Source organism: Sorex fumeus, unplaced genomic scaffold, assembly GCF_029834395.1.
Source record: "Sorex fumeus unplaced genomic scaffold, SorFum_2.1 ptg000128l, whole genome shotgun sequence".
Classification (NCBI taxonomy): Eukaryota; Metazoa; Chordata; class Mammalia; order Eulipotyphla; family Soricidae; genus Sorex; species Sorex fumeus.
The window spans coordinates 10,695,719-10,709,863 of NW_026606185.1; the positions used below are offsets into that span (position 1 = coordinate 10,695,719).

The 14,145-nt window shown below is 35.4% G+C and overlaps 1 protein-coding gene across 1 annotated transcript in view; it reads left to right on the forward strand.

Annotated features, from left to right (window-relative positions):
* ZPBP (zona pellucida binding protein) overlaps positions 1-14,145 on the forward strand; it is a 192,346-nt gene that overhangs the window by 22,664 nt on the left and 155,537 nt on the right. Inside the window, exon 3 of the mRNA XM_056138230.1 lies at positions 5,520-5,645. Coding sequence (XP_055994205.1) covers positions 5,520-5,645 — 126 coding nt within the window. The remainder of the gene's footprint in view (positions 1-5,519; positions 5,646-14,145) is intronic.

Consider the following 14,145-nt stretch of genomic DNA (forward strand, 5'->3'; position numbering starts at 1 on the left):
GATATGTATTCTGTAGCTGTCAAAAGAACATCCTATAATGCAAATTATACATGAATTTTAAATGATCTTTCATTTCTCTGGCTCCACTCATGGAGTAAAATTTTATTCCTATTTAAAAGAATATGTTACTTTTACATAGAGTGGTTCTATTATGTTTATTTATTTTGATTTGGAGGACACATATGGCAACGCTCAGGTGTCTTATTACTGAACATGCTTCCAGAGGACCATTTGGTGCTATGGAACACTTGGATCTCTGCATGAAAAGCATGTGTTCAGCATTTTGAGCTAATTTTCTGGTCTGTGTCTGCTGCTTCTAGATCTGTATCTTTGTTTCTACATTAGGCCATACTGTTATAACGGGCATAACATTATAATTTAATATAATATAATGCTGTTTCTCCTGTGCTTGTCTTTTATTAACTTTTATTAGCAACTTACTGATTTTTAATTATTTAAATATAATTTATAATTCAATAGTCTCAATTTTTGGGGGGAATTGGTTTCTACTATCAGTTATGTACAGTAATGAGAGATAAATCGACATTAAAATTAAAAGTATACACTGATTATGACATTGTGATTTAAATTATTTTTTACTTATTCTAAATAATCATCTTTGATGTTTACTAGTTTTTTATGTTTTCCTTCCAAATATTGTCTTTTCTACCTACTGAATGGTTCAATATGGAGGAATATTATTTATTTTTTGTATGTTTATTTGTATGGTGAAGCAATTGTTTTTATATGTAATTTAATTATTTAAAGAGGGTATGCCTAGATCACCCTTGGCCCTAGAGTATAGAGAGGAGAAGTAAAGAAATAGAGTGAAGGAAAAGGGGAGAAGAGACACATGAGAAGCAATAGGGACAGGAGTCAAGGGCACTATCATTCTAACCTGGATAAATATTTTATGAGAGTATAATGAGAGTGCAAAAATGCTATAAATAAACTAAGGTGGGGCTGGAGCAATAGCATAGCGGTAGGGCGTTTGCCTTGCATGCAGCTGTGGCCGACCCAAGTTTGATTCCTCCGTCCCTCTCGAAGAGGCCGGAAAGTTATTGAGAGTATCTCACCTGCATGGCAAAACCTGGCAATCTACCCATGACGTATTCAATATGCCAAAAAAATAAATAACTAAACAGTAACAACAAGTCCCACAATTTGTTGTGAGATGTTACTGGTGCCCGCTGGAGCAAATCGATGAACAATGGGAGGACAGTGCTACATGCTACAGTGCATTGCATATGAGATCAGTCAGTCATGAGACAGTTATACCCTCTGCCTCCACATTTATTCAATTTTAGTATTGTAAGTTTTTGTAACTGATACTGAGTCTAAGCAAGTATAGAGAATCAAATGAATGCAAATTGGGAGAAACAGAAGTTTACTTATCACTGTTTACAGATGAACAGATGACTTGATAATATACATAGAAGACCCTATGGGGAGAATCAACATCATCAAAATGGCAATACTTCCCAAAGCACTGTACAAATTCAATGCAATCCCTATAAGGATACCCATGACATTCTTCAAAGAAATGGAGCAAACACTCCTGAAATTTATATGGAACAATAAGCCCCCACGAATAGCTAAAGCAATTCTTGGGAAAAAGAAAATGGGAGGAATCAACCTCCCTAACTTCAAACTCTACTACAAAGCAGTAATAATTAAAACAGCATGGTATTGGAACAAAAGCAGAGCTGCAGACCAATGGAACAGAGTTGAATATACTGACATTTCCTCCCAAACATATAATCATCTAATTTTTGATAAGGGGGCAAGAAAAGTGAAATGGAGCAGGGAAAGCCTCTTCAATAAACTGTGCTGGCAAAATTGGATGGCTACATGCAAAAAAGTGGGCTCAGATATCTGCCTAACACCATGCACAAAAGTAAGATCAAAATGGATTTATGACCTCAACATCAGACCAGAAACCATAATGTTTATTGAAGACAAAGTAGGCAAAACTCTCCATGATATTGAAGCTAATGGTATCTTCAAAGATGTCACGCCACTGGCCGAGCAAGTGAAAACAGAGATAGACAAATGGGACTATCTTAAACTAAGAAGCTTCTGCACCTCAAAAGAAACAGTGACCAAAATACAAAGACAGCCTACAGAATGGGAAAGGATATTCACTAAGTACACATCCGACAAGGGGTTGATATCAAGGATATACAAGGTACTGGTTAAACTCCACAAGAAGAAATCACCCAACCCCATCAAAAAATGGGGTGAGGAAATGAACAGAAACTTTCGCAAAGAAGAAATTCGAATGGCAAAAAGGCACATGAGAAAATGCTTTACATCACTAATCATCAGAGAGATGCAGATCAAAACCACAATGAGATATCATTTCACACCACAGAGACTGGCCCACATCCACAAGAACAAAAACAACCGGTGCTGGCGCGGATGTGGCGAGAAAGGGACCCTCCTTCACTGCTGGTGGGAATGCCGGCTGGTCCAACCCTTTTGGAAAACAGTATGGACGACTCTCAAAAAATTAGAATTTGATCTGCCATTTGACCCAGCTATAGCACTCCTGGGAATATATCCCAGAGAGGCAAAAAGGTATAGTCGAAGTGACATCTGCAATTGTTTGTTCATTGCAGCACTCTTTACAATAGCCAGAATCTGGAAAAAACCTGAGTGCCCAAGAACAGATGACTGGTTAAAGAAACTTTGGTACATTTACACAATGGAGCACTATGTAGCTGTTAGAAAAGATGAAGTTATGAAATTTACATACAAGTGGTACTACATGGAAAGTATCATGTTAAGCGAAATGAGTCAGAAAGAGCGGGATAGACACAGAAAGATTGCATTCATCTGGGGAACATAAAGCAACAAAAAGGGAGATTAACACCCAGGAATGGCTGAGATTAGTACCAGGAATTTTGCTCCATGAACGGAAGGCCAGCCACACGTTCTAGGTGAAAAGAAGCTCAGATAGAGAAGAGAGCACCAAATGAAGGGTGTTGTGAGGACCCTCCCAGGGTGGGAGAAGCATGCTAAAAGTAGTCTATAGACCAAACATGATTGCCACTCAAAGCCTCTCTTGCAAAACACAGTACCCAAAAGAAGAGAGAGAGAACAAGGGGGAATACCCTGCCACAGAGGCAGGATGGGACGGCAGGATGGGACGGGGCGGGGGGGTGGATAGGGGGAGGGGATGCTGGGACCCGTGGTGATGGATGACGGGCACTGGTGGAGGGATGGGCACTTGATCATTGTATAACTGAAACCCAAGCACAAAATTTGTAAGCCTATAACTGTACCTCATGGTGTTTCACTAATAAAAAAAGGGAAAAAAAGAAAAAAAAATAAACATCACACACACACAAAAAAGAGTCCATTAAAGGATTCCTAGAAACAATATAGAGAAGTAGTGAGTTACAAAATAGCTCCCAAATGCTTGTCACATTCCTACATGCAAATAATAAGCCAGAATAAAGAGATCAAGAAGTTCACTCCACTTAGAACTGTATCTAAAAACATCAAAACTCTAGGAATTAAAAAGATGTGAGAGATCCATGTTATTAAAAGTGTGTGATTTATGAAAGAAATAGAAGAGGAATTTGGAAAATAGAAAAATAGTCTGTTTATGGATTGGAAAAATCAATATTGTCAACATACTATTCTCACCAAATTACATAGATTTAATGTAATCCTCATTTGCATTCTGATGACACTTTTTATTTATTTTTTTATTAGTGAAACACTACGAGGTACAGTTATAGACTTACAGATTTTTGTGCTTGGGTCTTAGTTATTCAGTGATCAATTTTAAAAGAACTTAAAATGGTCATAATATAGTTTGTATGCTATTATTTTAACCTTCATGCCTATCTTAATACTGAATACTGAATAAGTACTTCTTACTGATATTAGTAAAGGACAACATAATAAAGTATCAAAGTATTATCAATTGAACCCAGTAGTGTTTATGTAAAAGAGCATGATCAACAGAAATATTTCAGGAAAGCAGTCTAGTATAAATCATTCCATTTGTATAATTAAAAGGATAAAAACATGATCAAATTGATTAATACTGAAAATAATTTGTTAAAATTCAGCTTATGACTAAACCTATTATCATAGGTATAGTGGAACTTATTTCACCTCTGGAAGGTTGTCTATCATATTTAATGAACAACTTTATGGAAAACTTCAGAGGCAATCACTTTAAAGTTAAGAATTTTGATTCTTGGTTTTAGAGAGAATACAGGGGTTAGCATGTGACTGGCCCTGTTTGATCCTGGGCACTGTGTATGGTCTCCTGAACACTACCAAAACTCCAATGACTTCTGATCACACAAGCCAGAAGTAATACCTAAGAACCACCAGGTGTGGACCCAAACCAAATAGTAGTAGTAGTAGTAGTAGTAGTAGTAGTAGTAGTAGTAGTAGTAGTAATACTGTTGAGTCTCAAAACCAATTTTTATCTCAATGGATCACAAAATGTTTTGTATATGGTGAAATAGTGAAACATTGACGTGTAATTGTATTTGTTGTAACCTTTTCTCAAACTTACTTTTGAGTGAACTCAGAAGAATAGGTAGGAATTTTGCTTAATCTGCCAAGCACATGCCTTTCATGTGTGGGATCCTGCTTTATAGCCCTGAAAATACAAGGGACACTGAACACTGCCTTGAGTGGCCTTCGGCCCTGATCCTGACAGGTGTGACTCCTAAAACAACTTAATCAAAAAGAAACAAAGAGGCAAGTGGAATAGTATAGCAGATCATGGAAATGTGTTGCATGCGCCTTACCCAGGTTTTATGCCCAGCATCCCAGAAGTCCCCACCAGGTCTACCAGAGTGATCCCTGTGTGCAGAACCAGGAATAAACCAGGGCACTGCTGGGTGTAGCAGGAAAATAAAAATAGAATGGAATAATTACTGTGTTTCATTTGTATCTCCAATTTGTTTTCATGTTTAATTATCAGGAAACATTAAACTTTAAAGAAAATATGAAAAATAACATCAAAATTATTTATGTTCTATAATTTATTGTTTTACGTGAGTTTACATGTTAACTTGTTTTACATGTTAACATGGCTTTTAATGCTTTGAAATAGTATTAATATTTATGCCTTAGACATTCAGTGTTCAGCTACTTATTCATCTTCAAGGTGCCAATAAAATGTACACTATACATTGTTCTGAATTTCTCCAGTGGGAATACTCTCTCTTCTCAATTTCTTTCTGGTTTGCTGCTTGCAAGACAGAATTTTAACATAATAAAATAATATTCTGAGAATAAAATAACAGTATATGTTAACTTTGCATAAGTTAATAAAGACACTGATGCATAATGCTTAGATTAAATACATATATAGCCAAATAATGTATTTCTATGTATTTTTAATGCAAATTACATGAATGTAATGAAATACAGTTATCAAATTTTAGAAATAATCCAAAGATAATTTATGAAAGCATAAAATTGGAGATTATAGCAAATGAAAGAACAAAGTATAATTGAAACGTTTTAATATTACTTTTTAGTAAACGTATATGTTATGGTTCACCAAAAGAGTCCACATGTGTTATGTACAACTCAACGATTGCGGAATTCTGAATTGATAGATCCATCATTCCAGTGGCATGGGCCAAAAGGAAGAATTATTTCAGGTAGGATTTTGTTTCAATTAGCATAATTAAGATAATATATCTGAAAATACAATAAAAATATATTTGTACCATGCACATTATCTATTTCTTCTGTTTTTCATGGATTTCTTTTTGTGTTACCAACATTTTTTGACAAATTTTAATTTGTAGATATACCAGAAAACATACAATATGAGTTTTATAAGTATATACGTTTGAAAAATAATCTTACTTTTTAAGTTAATAAAATGAATTGAGTCACCTCAGTCAGAATTTGTAAATAAAATATTTGTGAAAATGAAAATATCCATTTCACAGTCATTGAAAATGCATGTCAACCCATTGAGCATGAATTATAAATGATTTTTAATAAGTAAATCTCAATAAGGGGATAAAATTAGATTTAATGCTCCTGACTCTGGGCAGGTACCAACTTATACTGAGGGAAGGTGGGGTGTGTTGGGTATTGACTCAGGGCTGTGCATATTCTAAGTGTATGCTCTACTGCCTGAGCTCTCTCCACAAGACCTAGTTATATTTTTATCTTTTATTCCTGGACAAAATTGCTTGAGTGGTCCCAGTAACATTGTGAGACTTGTTACTATTCTTGGCATATAGAATACATAACAGGTAGCTTGCCAGGCTTTGCCATGTGGGCGACATACTCTTGGTAGCTTGCTGGGCTCTCTGAGAGGGGCAGAGGAATTGATCTCAGGTCAGCCGTGTCGGCCACATGCAAGACAAATGCCCTACCTGCTGTGCTGTCGCTCCAGCCCTGGACAAAATTATGATAGGAAAATATATTTTTATTTAACCTAAATGCTATTATCTATTTGAAAAGAAAAATACTTTCACTATTTGGGGGGCATACAATTTATTTACTTTTAGTTTTCTGTCTTCTTATCTTTTAAACCTCTTAAATTCTTTCATAAGATTTAATTGGTTGTTTTGAGGATCAATACAGAAATATTTTAGCCTGTACAAATTTTTTTTATTAGTGAAACACCATGAGATACAGTTGTAGACTTACAAGTTTTTGTGCTTGGGTTTCAGTTATGCAATGATCAAGTACCCATCCCACCACCAGTGCCCATTCTCCACCCCCAAGAATCCCAGTATCCCTCCCATTCCCCCATCACCCATCCCACCCTGCCTCTGTGGCAGGGCACTCCCTTTTGTTCTCTCCTTTTGGGTGCTGTGGTTCGCAGAAGAGGCGTCGGGTGGCAATCATGTTCGGTCTAGAGTCTACTTTCAGCATGCATCTCCCGTTCTGGGCGGATCTTCCCAGCACCCTTTATTTGGTGCTCCTTTCTCCATCTGAGATGCCTTTACCCCAAGAGTGTGCAGCTGGCCTCTAAGCCATGGGGTGAACCTCCTGGTATTTATCACAGCTGTTCTTGTTGTTAGTCTCTTATTTTGTTACTTTATGTTCCCCAGAAGAATGCAGTCTTTCTATGTCTATCCCTCTCTTTCTGGCTCATTTCGCTTAGCATGATATTTTCCACGTAGTACCACTTGTATGTAAACTTCATGACTTCATTTTTTTCTAACAGCTACATAGTACTCCATTGTGTAGATGTACCAAAGTTTCTTTAAACACTTATCCATTCTCGGGCACTCAGGTTTTTTCCATATTCTAGCTATTGTAAATAGTGCTGCAATGAACAAACAAGTGCACATGTCACTTTGACTATACTTTTTTGCCTCTCTGGCGTATATTCCCAGGAGTGGTATTGCTGGATCAAATGGGAGCTCAATTTCTAATTTTTTTAGAATCATCCATACTGTTTTCCAAAAGGACTGAACCAGTCGGCATTCCCACCACAGTGAAAGAGGGTCCCTTTCTCGCCACATCCGTGCCAACACAGGTTGCTTTTGTTCTTTTGGATATGGGCCAGTCTCTTTGGTGTGAAATGATATCTCATTGTTGTTTTGATCTGCATCTCCCTGATGATTAATGATGTAGAGCATTTTCTCATGTGCCTTTTAGCCATTCAAATTTCTTGTTTGAGAAAGTTTCTGTTCATTTTGTAGCCCCGCTTTTTGATGGGGTTGGATGTTTTCTTCTTGTGGAGTTCAACCAGCACTTTGTATATCCTTGATATCAACCCCTTGTTGGATGTGTATTCAGCAAATATCCTTTCCCATTCCGTAGTTGTCTTTGTATTTTGGTCACTGTTTCTTTTGAGGTGCAGAAGCTTCTTAGTTTAAGATAGTCCCATTTGTCTATCTCTGTTTTCACTTGCTTGGCTCGTGGCATGACATCTTTGAAGATACCATTGGCTTCAATGTCATGGAGGGTTTGCCAACTTTTTCTTCAATGTACCTTATGGATTTCGGTCTGATGTTGAGGTCTTGATACATTTTGATCTTTATGTACACAATTTTTAATCTTCGTACTGAGAATATGCAAAATCATAGAGTGTAATTATTTTTAAATGGTTATTACAGTGACTTTTACCTTATAATTTGGAGGCATTTTTTTCCTGAACTTATGTTTTTTCTTGAACTTATCAAGTACCAGTATCTTCATATAGATGCTGATAAGATGTTACAAATTAACCCCTACTAATTCACAATTTAGCATCATATGCACTACCATTCTCAAATTCTTTCCCTTAGACAGCACAATTACAAAATTGCTAGCAAAACTGGATGGCCAAGACCAACAATGTTAAATTGTACTTGTGAAATTCTAATAGGGAAAGCCAAGACCAAGGGGTGATTTTCTTTAGTAAACATTTCTACCAAATTCAGCCCAGGAAGAGAGTCATTGAAAATATTCAAACCTATCCATGCGCAATGGTGACCCCAAACTGCGACTTCTTGTGCTATGTATATATAGGATATAATAAGCTGCCATCCATCTAGGAAAATATTTACACCCAAGACATTCAAAGCCTCCATATCCAATATTCCACTATTCTCTGGTTGTGCTCCCCAAAATAAACACCAAAACACTTTTTAACCTCCTCACAAAATGGGATAAGATGGGCTTCCTTCCTTCTTAAAAATGTTTCTAGAACTTATAAAATACTTGAATTTATAAAACAATTGATAAAAATATTCCTCTGGATTGTACAAGAATAGAGCTAGGGTGCACTGGTACCCATGGGACAAGTTGTCATTCAGACTTGGCTTCTTCTTTCCTGCTGCATCTGAAATGAGACTTTCCTGGGGATTGGTCCCTCCTTACTCTGCACATAAGTTTTGAATTTCTTGGTTAGCCGTGCTGAATTTTTTAGCTTTTTGTGACTGACTACAGAGGTTTTGTTATAGGTTTTGTGAGAGGTGCAAAGATTAAGAATAAACTCTACTTGAGTAATGTAGAAGGAATAAATAAGTAGAGCTCAAGAACTGAAATCCTAAAGGACTAGTCCGTATAAATCAAAGAAATGGGCCAGATATAAAAGCATCCAGAACTGTGAATTTAATCAAATTTTATTTTTGATTGCTCTGATACATAATGCAACCAAACATGTTTATTTTAGTTAGATTTTACATTGAACTTTGTTCATTTAAACATAGCAATATTTAAATATTGAGTTTTTTGTTGTCATTTGTCAGTCATTTGATTTTAAATAAGAATCTGAAGATTTCTCTTTTCTTAAAATGCCTTACCAGTTTTTGCCATTTCTAATGCTAATTAAAGTAGGTATAATTGAGCTTTGAATATTAGAAATATGACCACATAACTTTTGTTGATGTTATTGGATTTGTTGTCCTTGATCTTTGTGAGTGCTTTATATATCTTGGATAATAACCCTTTATCTGATGAATTGCATGCAAATATTTTCATTCAGTAGAGTGTCTTAATTTTAGTCTGTATTCCTTTTGTCATTGAGACTTTTTAATTTGATTTTTATTTGACTTTTTAATTTTATTTTTATTTCTGTTGCTTTTGCCTATGGAATTATACTATTTAAAAACCTTTGAGGTTCCGATCCTGGCAATTTTTTTCCTTATATTTTCCTTGATGTATTTTATGGGTTCTGGTCAAATATTAGGGCCTAAAATCCACTCTATTTATTTATTTTTTGAAGAAGAACATATATATTTGGAGGTATTGAAGGGGAGAAGAGCGAGGTAGTGGGAGTGAGTGGAGAGAATGAAAGAGTGTAATGTGCTGAAGAAAGAATGTGGGCTCCTCCAAGAATGGAGAGAGCCTTTACACACACATACCAGCATTAGACACAAAAGCATGAAAGTACATATCTCAAGAGGGGAGATGCGGGCGACACGTGCTCGGGTGGCATATGTGCTCAGGCGACACGTGTGCTTGGCCACGTGGGCGCAAGCAGCACATGGGCTCAGGCACCCTATAATCCACTTTAAATGGACTTTCTTTAAGATATTAGATACAGATAGTTTCATTTTATTCATGTAGCTATCTAATTTTCAACACCATTTGTTGAAGAAGCTATTTTTACTTCATTTCATGTGCTTGGCCCCTTTGTTAAAAATTAGCTATCCAGACATCTAAGGGTTATTCACTGGTTTTTCACTGGTTTCTCAATCTAACACATTATTAATAAATTCTACCCTTATTTCAGCGCCATGCTATCTTGGGATTCCTATAGCTTTAATAAGTAATATAGATTCAAATCATGGAATGTGATATCTCCAATTCCTTCTCAGAATGGCATTAAGCTATTGAGATATTTTATGTTACCATGTAAATTGTACTAGTGAGCGTTCTAAGTCCTTGAAGAATGTCATGGGAATTTTGATGGTAATTACATCCAATCTATATAATTATTTTTGTCAGATTGTCACTTTGAAACTGCTTATTTTCTAATTTATAAAAATGGAATAGATTTCTATTTCCTAAAATTCTGTTCTTTTATATGTGACATATTTCTTAGGGTAAAGGTTTTTCCTCTTTTATTGCATTCTAGTTGATGTTTTTGGGCATTGTTTGAATTAAGTAATCTTTTTTACCTCTTTTCTAGTTCATTATTTTCATATAGAAATGCAACAGACTTTGTATATTGATTTTATAGCCTGCTACTTTGCTGTTTTATTGTTTATAGAAGGTTTTTTAGAGGAATCCTTAGAGCTTTCTGCATATATTATTATGTCATCTGCAAATAGTGACAGTTTGCTTTTTTATCCTAAATTGGATCCTGTTGGTTTCTTTTTCTTGACTAATTGTTGCAGCTAGGACTTCAAGTTGAACTAGCTGTTGGAAATTCAAGTTCCATTAGTTGAACAATAGTGGGAAAAGTGGACATATGTGTCTCATGGTTTTTAGCTTTTCACTGAGGAGTATACTTGTGACTGTGGACTTGTAAATAGCTGTTACTACCTTAAGAAAGTGTCTTTATGTACCTATTTTGTTAAAGGTTTTTTAATTATGTTAAAATTTGCCAAAAGTTTCTGTATGCCCATTGATATAATCATATGACTTTTATATTTGTTTGTTTATATGGCATATCAAATTTTTCGACTGTTGTGCCATTATAATGAGTTGTTCTTGCAAAAAGACTTATACTCTAGTCCTGTGTTTTCCAAGTTGAGTAGTATCATGCCATTGAAGGCACTGAAAAGTTAAGAGGGTGGCAGTAATTGCCTTGGATGGAATTATAGGGTACTTTCTCCTAATTTGCTTAAAGAAGGAATATTTACACTGTGTGTTGAGTAGTTTTTTTATCTGAAAAGGGAAAGTAGGTAAGTAAATTTTGGACTTTGCTTTAACTCTAATACTATTGTGATAATGGTATGAGTCACCCAGTTTTTTAAATGTTCACACAAGTATGTATAAGTGCATCTACATATGTTGAGTGTTTTATCCTTTAACCAAACTCTTTATATCTTTTAAAATGTAATGATTTATTATTAGGATTATACTCAAACTTTTATATTAATATTTTTATTAGGAATCATCTGATGTATGTCATTTGAAAGATATGATACACAATAATAGTTTTTGTTGAACCTGCTATAATAAAGTATACCATTATTGAGACTATTGAATGTCTCAATAAGTTGTTTAAAAATAATTATTTTATATTTATTTACCTCTTTTATGAGGGGAGATGGTCATACCTGTTGTGCTCAGGGTTTAATCCTGGCTCTCTACTCCTGTTGGGGCTCAGGGTTGCTTGGAATCAAATGAAGGTTGCAAAACAACCACCCTATTCACTGTACTGTTTATCCCCATTGAAGACACATTCTTTATACTCCACTACTTCTCAGGTAAGCAATATCCTGGTGTTTAACATCTTTATTCCCTAGCTTTTCTTAATACTCTTACATGTATATAAATACATACAGATACCTGTGTGTCTTTGTGCAAGATTATACAATGATACCATATTCTTTGTATCAGTTGTGGTTATAAGCAATTTATATAGATTAACTAAATTAATACATGCACAAAAGGAAAAGGAAAGAGAGTGCAAGAAGGAAAGTGCCTCCCATAGAGGGAGGCTGGGGTGGGGGATAGGAGGTTGGGGGGTGGTGGTAAGGAAACAGGGGACATTGGTGCTGGAAAATGTACACTGGTGGAAGGATGGGTCCTGGATCATTATATGAATGAAACTGAATTACAAACAGCTTTGTAATGGTCTGTGTCACAGATTTCCAATTAAAAAATGTTTTCTAAAAAGTATGTGGAGCTCATGCCCAATTCAATCAGCTTAATCAATGGCTGAATAAATAGCAGTATTCCATTAAAAAAATTACAGCAGATTTTCAAAATCTTACTTTACATGTAAGAAAAACAGAGTTGAGAGAGAAAGGTACAGTACTAACATCATGTTTATACTTTAGAGATAAAATCAAAATAACCTAGGGATTGGATTGCTTTTTCTCACTAGTGAGTTTTTATAGTTTGTGTCTGTCAAGAAATTTTCCTGAATGTTCCTCCCACAAATTGTTCAATGTACTCTAAATAATGTGTTGTTTTTATTATGCTTTAATATATACAGGACGATGTGCTCTTCCTCATTTCTGATAGTGGTTATATTTTTTCTCATGTTTTCCTGTCTTTGGCTACAGGTCAGACAATTACATCCATTGGTTCTTTTAAATGACTAGATTTTCTTTGATTTACATTTCTTTAATATTTTATTTGCAATTTCATTATTTCTGTATTTTATTTTCACTATATATTTTTTTTGCTTTGGGCTAAATTTGCTTATCTTTTAGTATTTAATTTTTATCTTTCGGGAAGTGGTAAAATTCTGAATTGGCAGGATTTTCTTTCAACATTCTAAAGATTGTAGTCTTTACAGCTGGCACCTGCAGAGTACATCTAGGTGAGTTAGAAACATTCACGGTCCCTCCTACCTGTGCCATCTTAGATCTGAATTGTCCAGACCCCAGTTTTTGTAGAATCTGGCATACAGTGATAACTATGACCTTCCTTCTGCCTCTTTTCTTTTCTTTTTCCTTTCCTTTCCTTTCCTTTCCTTTCCTTTCCTTTCCTTTCCTTTCCTTTCCTTTCCTTTCCTTTCCTTTCCTTTCCTTTCCTTTCCTTTCCTTTCCTTTCCTTTCCTTTCCTCCTCTCCTCTCCTCTCCTCTCCTCTCCTCTCCTCTCCTCTCCTCTCCTCTCCTCTCCTCTCCTCTCCTCTCCTCTCCTCTCCTCTCTTTTCTTTTTTTTTCCAGTAAAGGACAACATCCTCACCTCAGAGTCATTTCTGAATTTTTCCCCTAGAATTACGTGCAACTGGAAAATCATGGGGACTCACTGAATACATCAGGAATCCCTTTTGATTGGCTCCTTTAAATTATGGGACCTACTGTCCATTGTTCCTTCTTTGGGCCTCAGAGTTTACTCCCTTTTGTCTAACCTCCTCCAGTAGTTGGGTCCCTGATGGGAATTGGCTAACTCGATTCGTGTATTTGCCTGCACCTCCATTCTTACCATCTATGAAACAGAACAATAAAAAGTACAAAGAAATTATCTCCTAAAGCACAAGAAGAAAGAAGCCCATGGGTGTTCTTAAGCTCACCAAATTCCTTAACACCATTCAAGGAGGATGTCAGAGCAATAGTCTTATGATAGAAAAAAAAATGAAGAGAGCTCTAGAAGAGAAATTTTAAAAAATTATGTAAAATATTAAAGAATGCATTGAAATGGAATTGAAAGAAATAAAGAATAAACTAGTAAGTCATGGCACTAGAACTTAGAATTTCAAAGACTGTATCAGTATCCTTGTAGACAAAATATAGGCTAACATCACAAAAGAAGGTGAAATAGGAAAGTAATTTCAAAAAATGGAAGAAATGTTAATATTTATATTATCTTTAGTATATTTATAATATTAATTGTAAATAATTTAATTATTTATATTATAAATGTTATAAATATTTACATAAATATTTCATTGACAACAGCAAGATAGTCTTTGAGGGTGAGGAAAGTGAGAAAGGGGAAGAAAGAATAATGGAAGAGATAGATAGTAGCTGAAAAATCCTCCAACTCTTTGAGGGAGATCTGTGCACAGATTCAGGAGGTCCAAAGACTACTAAGGAAAGCATAACCAAATAGAACACCAAGGACCCAGAGTGATAC